This window comes from Callospermophilus lateralis, chromosome 18 (genome assembly GCF_048772815.1).
Source record: "Callospermophilus lateralis isolate mCalLat2 chromosome 18, mCalLat2.hap1, whole genome shotgun sequence".
Classification (NCBI taxonomy): Eukaryota; Metazoa; Chordata; class Mammalia; order Rodentia; family Sciuridae; genus Callospermophilus; species Callospermophilus lateralis.
In genome coordinates, this window is record NC_135322.1 from 40,329,309 (window position 1) to 40,350,843 (window position 21,535).

General features: G+C 48.1%; 1 protein-coding gene and 1 non-coding gene across 2 annotated transcripts; one reads left to right on the top strand and one right to left on the bottom strand.

Moving 5' to 3' along the window:
• Window positions 1–5,877: 5,877 nt before the first annotated feature.
• On the bottom strand, window positions 5,878–5,951 carry Trnaa-cgc (transfer RNA alanine (anticodon CGC)). The gene has a single exon. It is a non-coding gene; the product is annotated as a tRNA-Ala (tRNA).
• Window positions 5,952–10,281: 4,330 nt separating this feature from the next.
• On the top strand, window positions 10,282–12,292 carry LOC143384036 (metallothionein-4). The gene is made up of 3 exons (XM_076839089.1): window positions 10,282–10,312; window positions 11,649–11,714; window positions 12,201–12,292. Exons 1-3 carry the CDS (start codon window positions 10,282–10,284, stop codon window positions 12,290–12,292), a joined length of 189 nt encoding a protein of 62 aa, XP_076695204.1.
• The last annotated feature ends 9,243 nt before the right edge of the window (window positions 12,293–21,535 follow it).

Genomic DNA, 21,535 nt, shown 5'->3' on the forward strand with positions numbered 1-21,535 from the left:
TTTAAAAGGATCAAAACACAGCAGTGTTCATGACGTGAAAACGTGGGAACAGCTAAATGCCCATCATCAGGGAAAAGGATAAACTGAAATATTAACATCATATCATACTATAAAAGCAGTTAATACCATAGATGAACAAAATGCTAACCCAAAAAAAGGCCCCAAAATGTGAAAATCTGCATAGGGAAAGATGCCATTTTATATAAGCTTTACAAACCTGTAAAAAAAAAAAAAAAAGACAATATAATTTTGATAGATAGCTACACATGTAATAAATAAGTAGAAAAACATGCGTAGACATGATAAAACTTACTTTGTAAAACTGGTTCCCTGGTTTGGTGCTGGGGTAGAGTGAGATCAGAAACGATGACATAGGGGATTCTGCCCTCTTTTGAGTGTTTTGATCCTTTTAAAAATTGAAATGAAGATGGGCGCAGTGGCACCCGCCTTTGATCCCAGTTGCGAGGGAGGCTGAGGTAGAAATAAAGCAAGTTCCAGGTCAGCCTCAGGAATTTAGTGATGTCCTGCCCCAAAACAAAATTAAAAAGGGAGGGTGGGCACAGTGGCTCACACCTGTAATCCCAGTGACTCGGAAGGCTGAGGCAGGAGGACCACAAGTTCAAGGCTGGCCTCTGCAATTTAGCTAGACCTTGTCTCAAAATAAAAAAAGGTCTGGGGATGTAGCTCAGTAGCAGAGCACTTGCCCAGCATGTGCCAGGCCCTGATTGACAGGGAGAAAAAAATTGAAATGAATAGTAGTTGATGTTAGTATTTGACGAAGCTCAAAGATCCCATATTTAATTTTCTCTTTTTACATGTTTTTAAAATGTTTAAGACTCAGTATAATTTTTAACAAGAGAAAACATGGAAAAACATTGGGCCATGTGCTGCGGCCACCTGGGACTGCAGGTCCAGGCCTGCGCAGGTCCTGCAGGCGTCTCTGGCAGGTTCACTCACTACCTTGCTAGCTGGGGCTGGTGTTGACCAACTTTCTAACAGTTCCTAGTTGCCACCTATCTGCCACCCCCACTGCCCCCAGCCCATCCCGGGGATGAGGGTGGGATGCGCAGGATGCAGGTTTTTGAAAGAGGAGCTGCTGTTTAAATAGGGCACACGCCCATGGCCCACCCAGCAGCCCTTACAACACACCCCTATGAGCCCCAGGGCTCTGAGCATGCACAAGTTGAAAATCCCTAGTGCGGCCCCAACACCTCATGAGGAACCCAGAAGTCACCTCGCTGGGACAAATGGAGGTGAAGGGCCAAGACCAGAGCAAGGGGAGTGGGACACCTAGCACACAACAATGAACTGCTCAGTGTCAGAGCTGTCTCACATGCCACCCTGCCCTTGCGTGCCCTCGAAGAAACTCTGCTTGCTGTCTCCTTTTCTGTTTTTGTTTTCTTGCGGTACTAGGGACTGAACCCAGGTGCGCCGTACCGTTGAGCTACATCCCCACTCCTTTATTTAACTTTTATTCAGAGTCTCACTAATTTGCTCAGGCTGGCCTCTAACTTGTGATCCTCCTGCCTCGGCCTCCCAGGGTGCTGGGACTACAGGCTTGCACCACCACACCCAGCTGCTGTCTCCCTTTCTGAAAACGACCGGTGTGCTTATCACCCCCATTGGAAAGGAAGCCCCTGGGCACCAAGGCTCAGGTTCACTCACCCTTCCAAAGGGCTACCCAAAGCCTGGCACACAGTAGGCCCTAAACATGGTTGCTAAATGACTGACTAAAGGATAGAAGGGGGAAAGAACAAAGTGAGGAAAGGAAGGAGGAGAGGCCGGCCGGAGCCTGCTTCCCACCCTGCGGAACTCTGCTCCGGCTGCCAAGCAACCTGGACTAGCCACTTTGCTGCTGGGGGCGCTGGCTGTGGGTAATTGTCGGCTTTGGCCTTACTCATCCTTCCTTGGGGTCGTGTGCAAAGCAGAGGGTTTCACTTGCCCAGTGGGCACTGAATTATAGCTGTGGCGCTGGGTCCCATGTAATTATCCGGGAGCCGCCAGCCCTGGAGAGTCTGTGAAGCTTGCCAGGCACACAGGTGCTTTGGGCACCAGTGGAGGTAGCTCCTAATTAACCTTGGCCTGATTTCCACGCTCCTGGAGGCTGCTCACACGACGGCTGGGGGCTCTCTACTGGGTCTCTTGAGTGGAATTGGGGGGCCAGGGGAAGTAGAAATTGAGTGCATTTGGAAGAGAAAAGTAGAATTTGTGGTTGGAGGGAAAGAACAGGCGCAGCTTTCTCAGGCTCTGTATTTCTGTCCGTCTTTCTCACTCACACAAACCCAAATGTGGACGCATAACACAGACATATGGACACACAAGCACTTGCAGACATGCCCACACATCCCCTCTTAGCTGGTGGAACAAATCTCTAGAAAAACTGAATGTATTTAAAGGAAATATGAAGAACATGACAGATTATGAGGTCCTGCAGAGATCTCCCCGACGGTAAAATGCTTGGCTTCCGTCTGCCCAGCGGGCAGAACCCGGCCCAGAGGGGAGGCACCCTCACAGCCCTCTGGGGAGGGGAAGAATACGTGGCAGTGGGTGGGGCAGGGGCTCTCGCCAACCTTCCAGCCAGCTCCCCTCCCCAAGGCCCAGCACCTGGTGTTTGGAGGCCTCCGCATGGTGGATCCACCTCCTGGAACAGGATGGATCTGTGACAAGGAAGGTTCTCCACGGCTTCCCACGTCTCCCTTGAGCTTTCTACCCCGGGATCTCCTGTCTTTCCACCTGTTCTCATCTCCCTTTTAAAGGTGACAAACTGATGTCTGGAAAGGGGACATGCCTTGGCAAGTCCCTGGGCTGACCGTGACTCCGTGTCAGGTTGCCACTAGCCAGGTGCTCTGCGCGTGGAATCTTAGTGAAGGCTACTGGGGTGGGAGCCTCAGTGTGGTACCTGCCTGGTTCTCTCTCTGTGAGTAAGCCCACTTGATGGCAGAGACAAGGGAGCTTATCTGGGTCGGTGCAGCAAACAGATGGAGACTCCAGGATCCAGGATTGGAACCGAGTGTAAAGGACGGCAGCCTCTGGTCCTCACTGTGCCCTCTCTCTAGGGTGGGAAAGGCACACTCAGTGTAAGGAAGACCAGACCAAGCTCGCTGGACGTTAGGGTCGGTGAGCTGGAGGCAGGGGCATGCAGATTACGTTTCCTTGAGATTCCACTTTATCAGATGGGCAAGGATTTCAAAGTCTGAATACAGGAAATATCAGAGGAGCTGGTGGGGAAATGGGGACCCCCAGCAATTGCTAGAGGGAATGTAAGATTGGCGCAGGGTCTTTGGAGAGTGACTGTCCCCTACAGCCTCATCATCCTCCTCCTAAGGATGAGTGAAACTTGCACACTCATCTATGTGATATGAACGGACATGCTCCCCACACCCCAGAATTTTCATAATAGAGAACACATGGAGTCACCTATATGTCTGTTAGTAAGAGAACAGATAAGGAAAATGTGACATCTTCGTACAATATAGATGAGTTACGTCTCAGCATGGATAGATCTCAAAAACGTACTTCCATTACGGTGTCCCATAGGTATTTTTTTAAAAAACACACAAAGCAATGCTATGTACAGATTTATGCACATACACACTTGTTTAAAAAAAAGTATAAAAACAACAACTTGGCAAATACACATGAACTCCACAATTGTCTTCTTCACAGGAAAGGGGAGGATTGAGGGAGGGAGATGAAGGGGATTTGGATAGATTAATTCAACCAACTGAGCATCCATATATGAGATACAGTATACAGGAGGGGACAAAGCAGCCCAAAATCCCTGTCCATATGGAAAAAGAGTCAGGCAATAATATAAATAAGCAAAATATACAGTATATTTAACGGGAATAAGTACCAAGGAAGAAACAGAAAGCAAAGAGTCTCATAAAGAAGTGTTAAGGGGCAGATATTTTGGGTAAGAGGGCAGAGAAGACCTCACCTGAGGGAGGTGACGAGTAAGCAGAGCAGATGTCTAAGGGAAGATCTTTTAGGGATGTGCAAAGGCCCTGGAGCTGAAGTATGCTTAGGGAGTTCAAATAGTGAGGAGGCAGAGAGGCTGGAGTGGAGTGAGGCTGGAGAGAGCTGTAAGAGACAAAGGCAGAGAAGTAACAGGGACTGACCACGGGTAGCCAAGAGCTTTGTTGTCTTCTCATGGGATGGAAATCCTCTAAAGGATTCAGAGAAGAACAGTGACATGCAACTTTTATTTTAATAAGATCACTTTGAATGTTATGTGGCAAACAGAGAGGGTGGTTCAAGTCAAGAGGACAGCCATAAAGGGAGGGGCCAGGAGACTGGTTAGGAGACAAGTGCTGAAAGAAGGAGGAGATAATGGTGGTTGTGACCACTGTGAAGGCCAGACAAGCCGGTGGAGGATCTGGCAGGGGGCGAAGTGGGAGCCAGAGCTCAGGACAATGCCCCACGTTTTGGATGTCCTTTGACCTCCAAGTGGAGCAGTGGAGTAGCAGCCAGAAATATGAAGATTTGAGTTTAGAAGAGGGGCCCGGTCTGGACATTGAAGCCGGGAGTGACCAGCCCAGAGGAGATGTTTAAAGCCAAGAGCCTGTTAATTTTTTATTTCTTATAATTAAAAGAGGTGAAGCAAATATGCCCCTGTTGACATCTACTAATTCTGGGTGGTGGATACAGTGGTGTTCAGAATACCAAGCTTTGTACTTTTTAGTATGTTTGAACTTTTTTCTAATAAACAATTAATTACTAAACAGTTTATAAAGCCACACAGGCTCCACTGCTGAGGGATCCAGTCACAGTGCTTCAGATCTACAGCATGGGTGGTGGCCAGTGAGTTGAGAAGCCACGTTCAGACTCCTCCTCCCGCCAGCCTGGGCTCAGTACTTGCAGGGTGGGTCCCATCTCTCTGGGCTCCTGTGCTGCCCTTTGTATATCAGGCAGCTGGCCTGACTTCTCAGCGTTCTGAGGCTCCCACGTAGGATTCAAGGTGGTGGGCCACAGGACTCCTGGCTGATCTGATTGTTGCCCCCTATATCAAATGCGTAGTCTCATATATAAGACCAGAATCACCCCATAAAAGGGTTCTGTAGGTGGAAGGCCAATTTTTCCTCCAAACAGGTAGAAAGAGTTTAGCAACCTGTGGTCCCCAGACCCCAGGAGTCCAAGGGAATTAAATCCAAATATTAAAGCTCTACAATTATATTGCTGATAAATACAATACTACTTAAGATCTCGGGACCTATTGAGGAATATGAGGCACCGGTAATAATAATAATATGAACAGCCATAATGTTAAATGATCCTAACATTGTGCCAGGTTCTGTTTGCTACACATTTTCTCATTTTTAAAAAATTTTTGATTGTAGATGGATATAATACCTTTATTTTATTTATTTTTATGTGGTGCTGAGGATCAAACCCAGTGCCTCACACATGCCAAGCAAGCGCTCTGCCACTGAACGGCACCGCGAGCCTGCATGTTCTCATTTAACCTTCACAAGGACAGTGCTGCCGCTTGCATGATGCAGATTTTGCAGATGGGGAAACTGAGGCTCAGAGAGGTCAAATAACTTGCCCTAAGGCAAAAAAAAAAAAAAAAATGGGGGAGGGAGGACGATGAGAAAAGGGATTTGATCCAGTAGGACCAGGATTTGATCCCAGGTCATGAGACTCTGGATCTCAAAACTTTCAACTGCTCTTTTTGAACAATGAGCTCCTTTGACGAACAAGCCAGAGAAGATAACCAGGATGTGACTCTATTCATCCAGCCAATCATTCATCATCAGTTGATGGACCACCTGCTGGATGGCAGCACTCAGTGGTGCCTGGCCCTGGTCTTGGAGATGAGGCACCCCTGTTCCTGAGAAGCTTTATGGTCTAGAGAAGCTGTGTATTTTTGGCGGGGGAGGGTGCTGGGGATTGAACCCAGGGCCTTGTGCATGCGAGGCAAGGCACTCTACCAACTGAGCTACATCCCCAGCCCCCTAGAGAAGCTGGTTTTTATGTCAGCACAATAACCCGGTGGCTGCAGCCTACTCCAGGAGACATGTGCATCAAGAGGGTCCTGCATGAGGAAGGTGGTCCCAAAAGCAAAACCTGGCGGGGAGTAGTGACAAGGAGTTGGACCTTTCTCTGCCATCATGGCATGGTGCCAACCCATCCCGAAGCCAGGAATACCTGAAACTCCTTTGTGCAGAAACTGCTGGGCACAGAACAGCCTGGGTTTTGCTTTCACCTTTATGGGGAGGAAAAAGACAAAATTCCAATTTCTTTATGTTGTGTGAGAGGTGGGGCATTAGATGCCGTTTGAGACATCCTGTTTTGTTGTTTGAGAAAAACCACTCGAATATACTTATGCGTAAATAGAGGTCAGACCTGGGGAAGAAGATATTTAGGATTGGGTGGCTCAAAGGAGTAAAAACTTGGGGGGTCATAAAAAAAGAGTTGCTCCAGGCAGAATGGCTTCTTTGAAGAGTTAAGATCTGCAAAATCCTTGTGGGGAGATGTTATGCATTTCTGCTCCCCTCCAATGCCCCCCACAAGACAGTCCAAGCTTTCACCAGACTTTCAAAGGGCTCCTGGAATCCCTCCAAGAAGACTCAAGGATGGCTTCTCTAAAGAAATATTGATTTGGGGGATGGGGCATATAGGAATTGAACCCAGGGGCATTTAATCATTGAGCCACATCCCCAGCCCTTCTTATTTTGTACTTTGAGACAGAGTCTCACTAAGTTGCTTAGGGCCTCGCTAAATTGCTGAGGCTAGTTTTGAAGTTGCGATCCTCCTGCCTCGGCCTCCCAAGTCACTGGGATTACAGGCGTGCGCCACCGTATCCAGCAAAATACTGTTTTTTCTATGCGTGGATTTAGGCATGCCTGCCAGTCGTCGAGTGTTCTTGGAGTGGCACGTATGTTCTTGTTTTCCTGCTGCCATTCAGACACCAGGAACTGAGACTCAGAAAATGGTCCGTGAACACTCTTTCCCAGGCTCTAAAAGAAGGATTGTGTAAAAGTACTGGACCAGCCTGGGCATAGTTCCACCTAGACCAGAACGTTCAGTGTTGCACTTGGTTGTTTCAATCTAGACAACCCAGAAATTGGGAAATATTTAAATATGAGAGGGTTGAATTTTGGCACAATCATTCAATTGAGGCCTTAAGCAACAAGATACTATTGATCCACAAAAGAGGAAGCAATTCCTGGCACAGGTAGTGAGGAGGGAGGAGAGATGGCCTAGATAGGGTGAAGGAAAGTCTCCTCCATCTCTGGGCTCACTTGGTCGGGCTGGGACTCCAAGGCTACTACGTGCTAGGGAGCATGTGCAAGAGGTGGGGGAAGTGGGCCCTGCCACAGAGATGGACTGGGATGAGCTGGTAGAGCAGGCCCAGGAAGACGGCCCCAGCCTCTGGACTGTGTGACAGCTACGCCTAGACGTGGGTTTCCTGGGCTGAGATGCTCCTGCTCTTCTGAACTATGGCTGCTTTTCCTCATGGCTGGCTCTCCAGCGCCCTGCACAGACTATGGCCCTGGTGTCACCGAATCTGCAGATTCTTTTCCTGCTCTGTGCCATTTGCAAATGACCGGTCTGCGAGCAGGCAGGAAACTTGACTCACCGGCCAATGAATGGAAAAGGGGCACTCACGCTCTAAAGTCACCTTCTTTCTGAACAGGCCTGGGGTCTGGTGATGAGGGGGCGTATCATTCCTGCCACCATCAGAGCTTTTCAGGGAAAGGGAGGAGATTTCCAGAGATCAGGGCCACACATCTCTTCTTTCCTAAATTTGGGCACAGTCGATCCTTCATCCTGCCTGTGGAGGTGTTTCTTATCATTATAATGAGATGATAAGGATCCCAGGTTCCTATGGTGTATGAACATGGCCTTGGACACAGATGGAGCCCGGTCTGGATCCCTCCTCGTGGTTGGGGTTATGTGAGAACTTGATGGTCCACAGTGGGAGCAGGTGGTGGCATCTGACTGACAGGATGACAGTGGTTATCCGTAGTAACTTCAGGGCTCATGCTGGTGACACTTGAAAGGCAGACAATGAAGAATGTCCCCCACTGGGCAGCGAATGCCTTTAGGTCAGGGAGCATTTCTGAACCACCACAGTCTTGTCCCCGCCCAGTGCCTGCCCAGAGCTCCTCTAATGACCTTGACACCTCATCCCTTTCTCCTCAGTGGAAGTTCTCAGTTCAGATGGGTGATTCCACGCATCAGGCTGGGCCCAGGGGGTCCTGGTGGATGACAATGGAGACCCCGCCAAGCTGAGAACCCTGAGGAACCATCTGCTCTGGTGTCGGCCAGGCCCCGTCATTTGCCTTTTCAGAATGGTGACAACAGTTTTCAGCAGAGATTCCCAGTGTGGCCACTCGCAGGAGATCCATGCGTCTGTGTGTGAGTGCGTGTGTGTGTCCTAGGTCACTCACTCATTCTCTTATTCAGGTGTTTGCTTAACCTCTCACTTCTTCAGTCATTCAACCATCCATCCGACTCATTCACTCATTCATTCCTTCAACATCCACTGGCCGTACTGTTGTATTGTGCACTTGTACGAACACATACAACGAATCCCATCATTAGGTACAACTAGAATGCACTGATTTACTGATGTACAGAAAGTTAAGAAGGAGGAGAGGTGCTTCAGATGCTGGTCTTATCCCTGAGCACTCCCAGATTGTAGAGAGGGAGATCACAGCCCACTTACCTGCTCAGCCTGCTGTATGGTTATTTAAACACAAATAAAATATTTGAACAGAAATAATCATACAGCCAGGTGTGGTGGTGCATGCCTGTAATCCCAGTGGCTCTGGAGGCTGAGGCAGGAGGATTGTGAATTCAAAGCCAGCCTCAGTGTTAGCACAAAAGAATCGGGCCAGACAGATCAGCTCAGCACAGCTTTTATTCCAGGATGGAGTGACGTCCTGATGGATCCATTTTACTGGTGGAAAATGAGCCTCCAGCCAAAGGGGGAGTTTGGGCTTATGTAGGTTACACTGAGAGGTGTCAGTTTGAGCTATCTTTACTGGGCCCAATGGAGGGTGTGGGGTCAGTATTCAGTATCTGGGATTCATTTTTACTGGGCCAGATGGAGGGTGTGGGATCAGTGGTTTGTATCTGGGAAAAAATTTGTTTTGGGCGGGATAAATGCTTTGGCCTCTTTCCAGAAACTGTCATTTCAGACTTGATGGATAGCTCTTCTCAGGACTTCCTTGTTACTGGGAAAGAATGTATTGGGAAAGGATCAGTGCATTGCCTTCTCTCTCATTTCTTCTCCCTGGGCCACATTATTTTGGAGTTTGTCATTTTCCATATCCAACACTCAGCCACTTAGCGAGGCCCTAAGCAAATCCGGGAGAACCTGTCCCTAAATAAAATACAAAAAAGGGCTTGGGATGTGGCTCAGTGATTAAGAGCCCCTGAGTTCAATTCCTCCTCCATCATCATCATCATCATCATCATCATCATCATCGCCCAGCAGAGTAGAAAGTAGAAAATGGCAAGAGAAAGGCACAAACACATCACCAAGGGACACACACACAGAGATTTCTTTCGTCTTAGAGAGGGAGAGATTGGAGGCAGCCTCTTGGAGGAAGCCCCATTAGTGGCTGCTCCATAATTTCTGTTCAGGGGTGGGTGAAGGGGACAGCTTAAGGGGGGACATTTGGAGCCATGTCATCTGTGGGGCACTTTGCATAAGAGTGAACGCTAAGCAGTTGCTGCCTTTATCAAAGAATGGGGTCATGATGGAGGTTGGGGCTAGATGTCCCCCAGTCCTCTCTGGATTCTGCCATCCCATGTGTGAGCTTGAAGGAGAGCTGCGAGCTTCAGGTAGGAGAGTCCCCCTGATTTCCCACCTTCTTACCCACAATAAGGATCAACCCAAGGAAAGAAAATGAGGCTGGAGCCAGGACAGGAGCAGCCCCGGTGAAGCAGGGAATAGAAATGGCAGATTATACAGTAGGTAGGACCCGGAGGCTGGATGCCTACAACTGCCAACTTGAACCTGAGCCTGGTTCTGTGACACCTTGGCAGGTGGACAGGTAGAGTAGGTGCAGCACCTGTACCTTTTGTGGAAAAGCATTCAAATGATTGTACCGCTCAGCCTCTCTGTCCTCACCTGCCTGATCTCCCCAGCCCCCAGCCTGCAGCGTCTGGCTGGGCCGTGTGCAGGGCGTCTGGCCCCAGGGAGAGGTGGGGTGAGCTGCAGGCCCCACCTACACGGCTTTAAATAGGGAGCCTCCAGCCACTGCTGGCTCAGCCTCCCTTCCTCAGCTAGGACAGCAGCCGGACCACCTGCACGCCTGGACCATGGACCCCGGGGATTGCACCTGCATGTCTGGTAAGTAAGGAGGCCCTCCTGGGGTCCTGGAGCACAGCACCACCACCCTCCAGGGAGCATGCAGGACTCCAATCAGAAGTCACCAATCAGGTTTGTCCTGGACTGACAGCCTCTGGGGCAGCTCCCACCATGTTGGCTTCTAGTCTGATTTGCTGGAATTGATAGCCCTGGCACAGGGAATGGCCGAGGAGAGGACCTGAAAACCTTGGTCCTCCTAGTTGCAAATCCTGGGGGCAGCCACCAGGTTCGGGAAAAGAACTCTGGACCAGAACCTGGCAACTTGGTTTAGGTCCATTGCTGCTGCCATTCACTCATCCACACTTATAATTTTTTGGGTCGTGGTTTCCTCATCTGTAAACTGAGATCACTCATTCCCAGCTGCATCCTCCCAGGGTTTCCATGAAAGTGCTAAAATCATTAAGCACTTACAGATGTCAGGGTGGTTGTTAGCCACCTGAGGGGATCCCCGAGTCTTCAAAACTGCTTATCTTCACAGAAGCATGTTGATCAGAAGGAGCAAGGTCTAGTTCAAAGCCATCCTGAGATTTCACAGCCTTGGAAAACGGTATCTAAAAGTCCACAAGCCTCCCATCCTTAACAGCACATGCCTGTACCAAAAACGTGCTAAAGAGACAGAGCTTCCAGGGCTGGGGTTGTGAACTCAGTGGTAGGGCACTTGCTTGCACATATGAGGCACTGGGTTCAATCCTCAGCACCACATGAAAAATGAATAAGCAAAATAAAGATATTGTGTCCATGCATAACTAAAATATTTTTTAAAAAAGATAGATAGAGCTTCCAGCATTTTGAAATGATGGCTGGGATGAGTTTAAAAGAAAAAAATGGCTGGGCATGGTGGCACATGTGTGCAATCCAAGTGACTCAGAGGCTGAGGTAGGAGGATCACAAATTTGAGGCCAGGCTTAGCAACTTGGCAAGACCCTAAGCAACTTAGACCCTGTCTCAAAATAAAACAAAAAAAAGGGTTGGGAATGTAGCTCAGTAGTAAAGCATCTCTGGGTTCAATCATTCCCAGTATTACCAAAAAAATTTTTTAAATGTGGATGATTTTTATGTATGAAAAATACTAATGGCTTTCCCCACTCAATTCAGAAATCAGACAATCTTAGGGTTTGGTCCCAGGAATGTGCCTTTTAACAAATATTCCTGATGGCCTGTGACGGGAACCATTGGACAGTCCTCAACACAGGGGGATGCTCAGCAGCTACTCCCCAAGGCCAGCACAGACACCCTGCCACAGTGAGAGTCTGCAGCAGGGCTCACAGTCCACTCCGTCCCAGCCCTGGTGTCACGGTGGCCCTGTCTTCTCTTGTAGGAGGAATGTGCATCTGTGGAGACAACTGCAAATGTACAACTTGCAGCTGCAAAACATGTCGTAAAAGTGAGTATGGTGACGAGGGACACCCAGGGCTGGGCTCTGGAAAGGTCTAATCTTTCATCCTTAACTATGCAGCCATGGTGCCATTGAGGGAACTTGAACTCATTTGGAAGGGCTACAGCCCACCCAAGCACAGGGACATCCGTGGGGTTTGGAAGAGGAAGGGGACTGAGGGAAGGCTCTGTCCTGTCCAGTGGCAAAGGAGCTAACACACCAGCCTGGTGCCTGGAGCCCTGGTTCTAGTCTTGTATCTGCCACTACCCATGGCCTTGACAACCCCTTCCCCTCTCTGGGACTCTGGCAGACTCTGGATGACCCCTGAGATTCCCTTCCCTTCTCATGTCCCACAGTCTCCCATCCCACGGTTTCTAATATGGATCGAAGCCTCGGGCTCACACTCTTCCCACCTCCTCTCAGCGATGGGAGGGGAGGGTGGGAAGATGGAAGAGTGGATGCAAAGCTGACTCATTCATCTGCTAACCCTTGCAGGCTGCTGTCCCTGCTGCCCCCCAGGCTGTGCCAAGTGTGCCCGGGGCTGCATCTGCAAAGGGGGCTCGGACAAGTGCAACTGCTGTGCCTGAGACCCGTCCTTTCGTGCTGGGAGAGATCCTGGGAGCGTCTGTACAGTGCATGAATCTAGAGGTTGAAACGATTGTACCATAAGTTGTGCTTTTTATATATTTGCCCAAACGTGGTGTTGGTGACACTCATGTAAAGTGCTGAGAGCAATAAAGTTTTCACTCGTGGTCGTCTGGCGACTCAGAGCATTGTTTTACCCACGCCCAGCAAGACCAAGATGGGCCGGCTCCATAGCAGACCCTGCAGCTGGCCCTGGGAGCCGCTGCTCATTGCACGTGCTGCCACCCTGCCCCTGCTCCAGGCTTTCTCTTGCTCAGGGCAAGCTGGGCCTCTGCACTGTGCAGGTCCTGAGCACTGGAGAGTTAATGCCCCTGGGAATAGCCTTTAACAATGAGAATCAGGAATTGGTGGATAAATACCCAGTGTTCCTCTCTCACGTGGGACAACTCTGAGACTTGTGCTGTGCTGTCTCCTGAAAGTCTCCACTAGCACCCGGTCCCCTGCAATCACCTTCTTATGAACCCCTGTTGCACTTCCCTGTTGCCTTAGGAGTGCTTCCTGGTTCCCCACTAGAAGGGAGCACCGAATCAGTCCTGAGCGGAGTCTGTGTAGCTACAACAACCTCCAGGGTCAGCAGACACAGCTGGTATTAGTGGCCCTCCTTTGGATATTTGGTGACTAGGCAGATGTGGACCAGGGAGGAGAAGCTGGTGGAGGCACAAGAACAACGTCCAGGCAGAACTCCTAAGAAATGATTTCTAGATGGGTGGATGAGCAGGCAGAAGTCCCTGGAGGCTGGCAGAGGGGAGAGGTGGTGGCTGCCTCTCAACCATGCTGTGACCCTCTACAGCGGAGGGCACAACCCAAGCTCTGAGATGCACCCCAAAGGGCCTGAACCAGCGCCTTTTCCTCCACTGGCCTCTGTCCAGCAACCTTCAGGTACAGGAGTGGGTGAGAATGGAGCCCTATCCAAGGTCACAGGGCAGCTCCAGGGCATCCCGTGGGGCTAGGCTCAGTTGGTGAAAGGAGGAGCAGGATTACTGGGTGCGTCCTTCCACCAGGCACTTTCACAACCTGCACGCTCATTATCCCCGTGTGGAAATCAGCTGGGCCTCCCTGGGCCGGTCCTGTTCTCTACCTGCAAGTTGCGCTTCAGACTCTGGTATCAAGCACAATGGAAAGGGCTTGGTGCTCCCCGCTCCCTGCTGTATGACCTTGACCAAGTCACTCAACCTCTTGAGTTTCAATTTCCTGAACTGTGATGCGTGTACCTTTTTGGCAAGGGTGTAGGGAGGAACTGGAACTGAGCATCTTCGCAAACAGTAGGGGTTTTAGCGGGGCTGCAGTCTGTCTTGGGCTTCGGTTTATCAGTCTCTGAGAAGCCTCCTGCCAAGTCACCCACTGCAGACCTCCTGGGTGTCCTGGGAAGAACATGGCTCTCCTGTCTTGGTCAAGCAGGCTGGCTACTTTCCCTGCAACCTCAGGCTCAGCACCCACAGGGAAGCCACCCTGTGTCCTCCAAACGCCTTTAGAGAAGCTGCATCAACTAATCTCATTTATTCCTATCACTCCTCTGAAAGGGAGAATCAGCCCTCAGATCCTCATTTTAATAATAATATTATTAAATACCAATAGATAATATTTATTAAGTGTTTATTATGTGTTGAACACCAAGCACTGTGGTAAGCAGGTTATAAACATTATCTCACGAATCTGCATAACCAGGACAGACAATGTGGGACCCTGCCTCAGAGGGTCTGTCTCAGGGTCCTCATTACCAGTCCCTCCCCCTCAAGCTCCTATCATTCTGGATAATGCCTTGAGACCCCAGAGCCCAAATCCTGAATTTGTGTATGACCCCTTTCCTGTATCTTCCTTCTGAGGGTGGACCACACCATCAGTCTCTTCTTCACTCCTAGGCTTGAAAATGGCCAAGGGCACTGTTCTCAGGATGGGGCATGTGTGGATGGTAATTAGATGCCCACATTTTGATGTCTACTAGAGTGGAACAAGCCAGGTGGGAAGACAGGGTGGTGAGCTGCAGGCCAATCCTCTTCTTTTGCTTTTGTCTCACACCTTGCAAATTTAGGGGCTGGCTGCTCTAACAACCCTGGAGGAGAAACCTGTTATGACTTCCATTTTGCAAATGAGGTAGCTGAGGCTCAGGCAGATTCAATGGCTTTCTCCAAGTCATGAGGCTTGCTAGGAGCAGAACTGGGACCTCAGTCCGCCTGACTCAAAGACTAACTCTTGCCTATGCTGTATGGGTGGGGCGGGGAGAAGGCTGCAGGCAATACCACCCAGACCCAGGCAAGAAGAGTCCATGCCTGGACCCTGTGCTTTAGAGAGCCCACATTACACAACCCTCAAACCCCAAATTTATTACAGAACATGAGGGAGCCTCCATAACTCAGGAGCTGGCATGTGTCTGGCACAGTGTAATCAAGTAATTCTAAATATTTGATCTTGTTACTAACATCTCTTGGGCCCCAGGAAAACACTTCTCCATCTCTTGCCTTATGTCCTCAAAACAAAAACCAACTATATTTGAGTGCCAAGAAAATTTATGGATTGTCCCAAGGCCAATATCAGAGACCGACACTGTTTTCAAAGTGCAAGGAAGATTCGAATGGGAAAAGAGAGAAAGAAAATGCAAATTGACTCACCCCATCTGATTCTTTTTCCTCAAAGAGCATACGTGTAACAGATTCACACACTATCACTTCCTATTAGGGTGATACATTCATGTCTTTTGCTTTTCTGTGCATTTCAATTTGTGTTTCCAGGATATTCATGATTTTATGCTAATTGTAGGAGTTGTGCAAGGCAATTAGCAATATTTTGTAATACTCAGCAATTCATATTACTCATATAAATTCACATTCTTAAATGTGTGTGTGTGTGTGTGTGTGTATGTTTTGCATATGCACTTTGGACTGAATTGTTTGTGCACACCACCATCCCCGTTTATATGTTGAGGCCTGGGTCCCCAACATGATTTTATTTGAAGGTGGAAATTTTAGGAGGTGACTAAGTAATAAGAAGGACGTCCTCAAGAATGAAATTAGTCACTTGGATCTGTCACTTGGATCTTTTGTAACCCTTTTATTGATTTTTTTTTTTTTTTTTTTTTTTTTGTCAAATTGGGCTGGGAGTAGTTCAGTGGTCCAGTGCTTGCCTAGCATTTGTAAGGCCCTGAGTTCCATCCCCAGCCCCACAAATAAATTAAAATGTTAAATGTATTTAAATACTAAGGAACTTTTTTGAATGTTTCTTTATTACATTCTGCTCTTTATCTTGTAAATGAAGTAATTTCCTGAATCTCTGATGAGTTTAAAGGGTTTCATTGTTAAGCTTGCTTTCTTGAATTATTTCTGCTGCTTTGAGCAGAAAGCAAGCTCTGTGGGCGTGGGAGAGGCTTGCTGTGTGGAGGGCTTGGATTTGCATGCGGGATGGGGAGCTGGCAAGCAAGCTTAGCCAGACCTAGGGTCGAAGCTAGAAGAGGTGTCCCCTGGGGGCTTGAGCTTACTCTGAAAGCCCAGGGCTCTCCTAGACTGATTATCCCATTTCCTCAGGGAAACCCCTGGCAGTCTCAGGCGAGGGGCAATAGTGGAGCTGTACACACCCAGGCGAAAGAGGCCCACATGACCACCACGTGGCAGCTCTACAGTGAGATCTGCCCACCATGGCCCTGGTTTCTGCCCCGTCCCCACTTCTGCTCTCCTACCTTGTCCTCGACCCACCAAAACAACACAAAATAGAATAAAATCATCTACAGGCAACTCTACTACTTGATTGGAGCTATGACTTTCTCTGTGCCTGTCTACCCATCCCTGTATTCCAGAAATAAGTTCAAATCTCCCATCCACTGATGTACTGTCTGCCCCATGCAGGATTTTTATTGGTTTTTCTTTTTTTCTTTTTTTTTTTTTTTTTTTAACCTCCTGCCCTTCTTTAAGTTTCTTTCAATGGATGTTGAGGAAGAAGGAGAGGTAAATCCACGTGCTCTGGTCTACTGTCTTGAGCCCGAAATCTGAACTAAGCCGGTGTGTGTATATGTGTGTGTGTGTGTGTGTGTGTGTGTTATTAGGGACTGAACTTGGGGGCATTCGACCACTGAGCCACATCCCCAGCCCTATTTTGTATTTTATTTAGAGACAGGATCTCACTGAGTTGCTTAGCGCCTCTCATTGCTGAGGCTGGCTTTGAACTCACTATCCTCCTCTCTCAGCCTCCCGAGCTGCTGGGATTACAGACGTGCACCATTTTTATTGGTAATATATATATTTTTTTTATCTTTGCAACAGCCCCGCACAGTAGGGATTATTATCTCCATCCTACAGATGAGAAAATCGGGCAGCAGAGGACCTCAAGCTGAGGCCATGAGGAATGGAGCTGGTGGGAGAGCAGCAGGGAAGCAGAGTGGCTGCACGTGGCCCTGAGCGGTAACACTGGAGCTGCGAGAGGAAACACCAGGGAAATAGAGCTCAGGTCAAGAAAAAGAGAGGCTTTCCTCATGCAGAGCCGCCTGGCGTGGGAAAGGGCTGTCAGGAGGCTCCATGCATCAGATGCATCACCCGACTGCGGTCCTGTGCTGCCTAAGGCACAAGGAAGGCCTCTGAGGGCCTGGCAGACTCAGCACGTATTCAGGCCCAACCTGGAGGGGACCAGAGCAGGGTGGGACCCGAACTGTGGAGCCCAGGTCGCAGGACTGGGAGCGCAATCCCTCGCGCCGGCTGCAGGGGGCGCAGAAGTAACCTGAGTCCCGCAGAGAGGCACCAGGGGGGTGGGGGAGGTTGGCGCCACTGATCTTGCTGGGCTTGGGGACCGCTAAAGCCCAGAAAGATCCCAGGACCCTCGAACACGGTGGCCCGCTGGGAGGGCAAGTCGGCATAAACTCTCCAAAGGCCAACTGAAGGCGACAGCTGCAAACGGCTGGAAACCACCCAGGTTCACAGAGCACAAAGTTTTAAAATTTGGTCATATACATGAAAGAACCATAAAAACGTTCTTCTGATTTGACCCCATGATTTCAATTCTGGAAATCTAAGGAATTTAGGGCAGGAGACTGTAGCTCTGTGGTAGAGAACTTGCCTGGTATGTGGGAGGACCTGGATTTGATTCCCAGCACTGCGGGGGGGGGGGGGGGGGGGGTAAGGTGGGGGGCGTGGATTTAGCACAAATTCAGGGAAAAACAAAAAGAAAGACAATGTCACTCACAAAAATGTTCATTGCAGTGGTATGTACAATTATGGAAAACTGGAAACAACCTAAAGTCTGAATCTATTCAAATAGGCCAGGGCCCATGCACCCAATAGGATATGATAGAACCGTTAAAATGCAAAACAAAAAACAGAAACCAAGAAGTGGTTATGGTAAAATTCGAAACAGATAATGGGCTTCAAATCTGTTATGCAATAATTTTTCTTTTCTTTCTTTCTTTCTTTTTTTTTTTTTTTTCAAGACACAGTATCTTGCTATATCTCCCAGGCTGTTTTTTCAAACTCCTGGGCTCCAACAGTCCTCCTGTCTCAGCTTCCTCAGTTACTGGGACTACAAGCATAGGCCACCATGCCTGACTCTTAAGACTTTTTTTTTTTTTTAATCCAAGTTCTTTCTAAGTTGCTGAGGTTGGTCTGGAAATTATTATTATTTTTTTTTAATATTTATTTTTAGTTGGGCACAATATCTTTATTTATTTATTTTTATGTGGTGCTGAGGATTGAACCCAGGGCCTCGCATGTGCTAGGCGATTGCTCTACCGCTGAGTCACAACCCCAGTCCCTGACCTGGAAATTATGATCCTCCTGCCTCAGCCTCTCCAGTCACTGGGATTACAGGCTGGGCTCTCAGCAAATTTAAAATAAATAAATAAACAAATAAACTGCAAAGAATACAAAATGCCGAAATGAAATATGCTAAAATATGAATAGTGGTTGTGTTCGGATCACAGATAAAAGATGAATCTGTCAGAATTTTCTAAAACTTACTCAAGTAATACATGTCAAAATAAATAAGAATATTTGAAAAAGGAAAAAGTACATATCCTTTGAGACAGAAGGAATGTTGTATCCTAAGGAAAAAAAGTCATGAATTTACACATACAAATGTTACCAAAATGCTTATCACACCCCAAATTATAATAGTGAAGATTTGGAAGCAGTAAAAATGTCTCAAAGTAGAGGGTCAGCTAAATTAGTTTGGAATGAGTCCATTAAAATAAAATTATAGGGCTGGCATTGTGGCTCAGTGGTAGAATGCTTGCCTAGAACGTGTGAGGCCCTGGGTTTGATCCTCAGCACCACATATAAATAAATAAAATAAAGGTATTGTGTCCAATTACAACTAAAAAATATTTTTTTTAAAGAGAGAGAGAGAGAGAGAGAGAGAATTTTTTAATATTTATTTTTTAGTTATCGGCGGACACAACATCTTTGTTTGTACTTGGTGCTGAGAATCGAACCCGGGCCGCACACATGCCAGGTGAGCGCGCTACCACTCGAGCCACATCCCCAGCCCCCTAAAAAATATTTTTAAAAAATAAAATAAAATTATAAAAATAAAATATTTTTAAAAAATAAGATTTGGGTTGTAGCTCAGTGGAAATCGCTATAAGTAAGTATGCAGTGTAGGCTTCTAAATATTTGAAGTGTTACATGTATCTTTTTAGTTTCCCAAAGTTTTCTACATTAAGGAAGAAAGATTAGGGAGATGAGGAGCAAGACTGAAGTGGGAAGATAGAGGTGGTTTTTAAAATCAGGGCACAAATGCCTGAACTGTCAGTTTTACTTTTGAAGACAAGGAAAGGACAAAGTATTTGAAACTAAAACCGTCTCCCAAAGTTCGGGCCACCTGACAGCAATAGACACAGGCGAGATAGAACTTCCCCTCCCTGTCCATATCCAGCCTCCCTGCCTACCTGCCTTTGGGGAAAAAAAAAATCCTCAATGATTTCTTGTCCGTGACACCTTGGTCAGGGAGGCCAGAGTAGCAAGGCCGTCTACAGTCATAGACTCCGAAGTTGCCAGGCGATGCTGAGTCAGAACTTGCAGAGCCAGTCTTCTGAGTCCCCTGACTCCCTTCCCTACATGTTGGAGCTGTTAAGGATCATAGCAGGGTTGTTGGAGGATAAAGTCAAGTGGGGTTACTCAACCTTGGCCCTACTGGCATTTAGGATTCCGCCACTATAGGAAGGTTAGCGGCATCCCCTGCCCCATCCATCAGATGCCAAAGATATTGCACTAGAAGCCCATCATCCCCACCACCATCACCATTAAGTGTGACAACCCTTGGTCCCAGACATTACCAAATTCTCTCCCACGACCAGACGGACTGGATTTAAAAGGGCTGGTCGCAAAGTTAAACTAAGAAAGCAACGAAAAATCACGCAACACAGGCATAAAGTTTTCAGATTGAGGGCAGGACAGCTCAGCGACCACACTGGAAAAGGATCAGCTTCCACACTGGAAAAAGGAGTGTGAGCCTCAGAATCCCTTTATTTTATAGCAGGGGCATTAAAGGGGTATAAGGTTTCAAGGGTGGAGTCTTGCTTCCTGATGTCCCGGGTCAGCAGATTGATTGACATCTTGGCGAGCCACACCCATCGCTGTGTGGGATCTTAGGCAGAGCTAAAGGGGGAGGCCCACCTGCATCATGGGATCAATCCCATAGGGACTGATCCGAATCAACTGGTCCTTGACCCCTCAAGAGGCTACTATGTACAACACAATCCATACACAGCCTACAGACGGCTGGTGACAGCAAATGTCCCTGGAGGGCAAAAATCACCCACGGCTGAGAACCAATGAAGTAAGGTAAGGGTGAGAGAGAACTTTAGTGCTAGGTCAAGCTGCTGCCCCATCCCCATATCTGGGGAAGCTCATCATTAAGAAAGTAGAGAAAAAGATTGGTTTGTGTAAAAAGCTGTGGGTACTATCATGCTGTGCAGACTGTTATAGCATTTATCTTACTATGTGTTGAGGTTTTATTTTGTTGGTACTGGGGGATTGAACCCAGGGCACTTTACCACTAAGCCTCACCTCCCCCCGCACCCCGCCCCAGGCCCGTGTTTTTGAGATGCTAAATTGTTGAGGTTGGCCTCAAACCGGTGGTTCTCCTGTCTCAGCCTCCTGAAACACTGGGATTATAGGCATTCACCACTGTGCCCCACCTTTGTGTTGATCTTTATTAAATAGCTCTCCTCACCCAGATGTGGACTCTTGGACAAGGTGGACATTATATTTCTTTGCTCTGTGCCTCTAATGTCTAGATTAAGGCAGTGTTCAATAAATATTTGCAATGTGAAATCCACCACTATGTTATTCATTTAGGCAAAGCAGAGCAGTAGAGGCTTCAAGGTTGCTTTGTTAATAGGTTGAATTCAGCCTGACTTTTTTCATGATCCATCCTTCGAGGGGGTCATGTTAAAAGGATCAGCCTCAATTCAGACTTGTTCCAACCTCACATTGATTCATTCCCTCAGCGTTTAAAGGACATTTCGGGTGTGCAGGGAACTTTGTTATGCACTCAGATCGGAGAGGAGATGTCCGGAGCTGCCCTGGGTGCAAATGCCTTTAAGTCCTGATGCACCAGGTTCTGACCAATTATTGCCCTCAGTCTGGCACAGAAGAGCCAGGTAGAAGTAACTTGGGCGTTACTCCCCACCCCTCGGATAATGGGGCCTGGCTCCAGGAGTAGGTGTCACCTGGGGAGGCTGAGCTACACTCGCCTATTCCTTTGTGATCCTACCCCTTGCCTCATTTGAATGGCTTCTTCCCAATAAAAGGATTCAGCACGTGCTCCTCTCTCTTTCTTGCCTGCCCTGCCCCCCTTGTGAGAGCTGCAGCTGAGGAGCGGTCACTGAACCCAAAGAAAAGGTACTTTCTGTGTCTGGGTCTTCATTTACTCCCCAAATTCCCTTGGAGTGACCCTGATGAGTTTAATCAGGAGACGAGACAAGGAGGGAGCCATTCCTCTCAGTTCCCATGTTCAGGAACCTCAGTCTGTTGGAGAAAAGTCCCATCTCCTACAGGAAGGAAATATCTAGATAAGATCCAGGAGTTCCAAGGAGTGCTGGTTCCAAGGAGAGGATGTCTTGCTGCTGCAGGAGTGGAGACTTCCTGAAGGAGGTGGCATTTGAGCAGGAAGTGTAAGATGGTAAACAAATGGACATTATATATGCAGGATAGTCCCGAAGAAGTAACAGGAAACAGAAGCACAGAGACAGGAAACCTTGGAATATATTT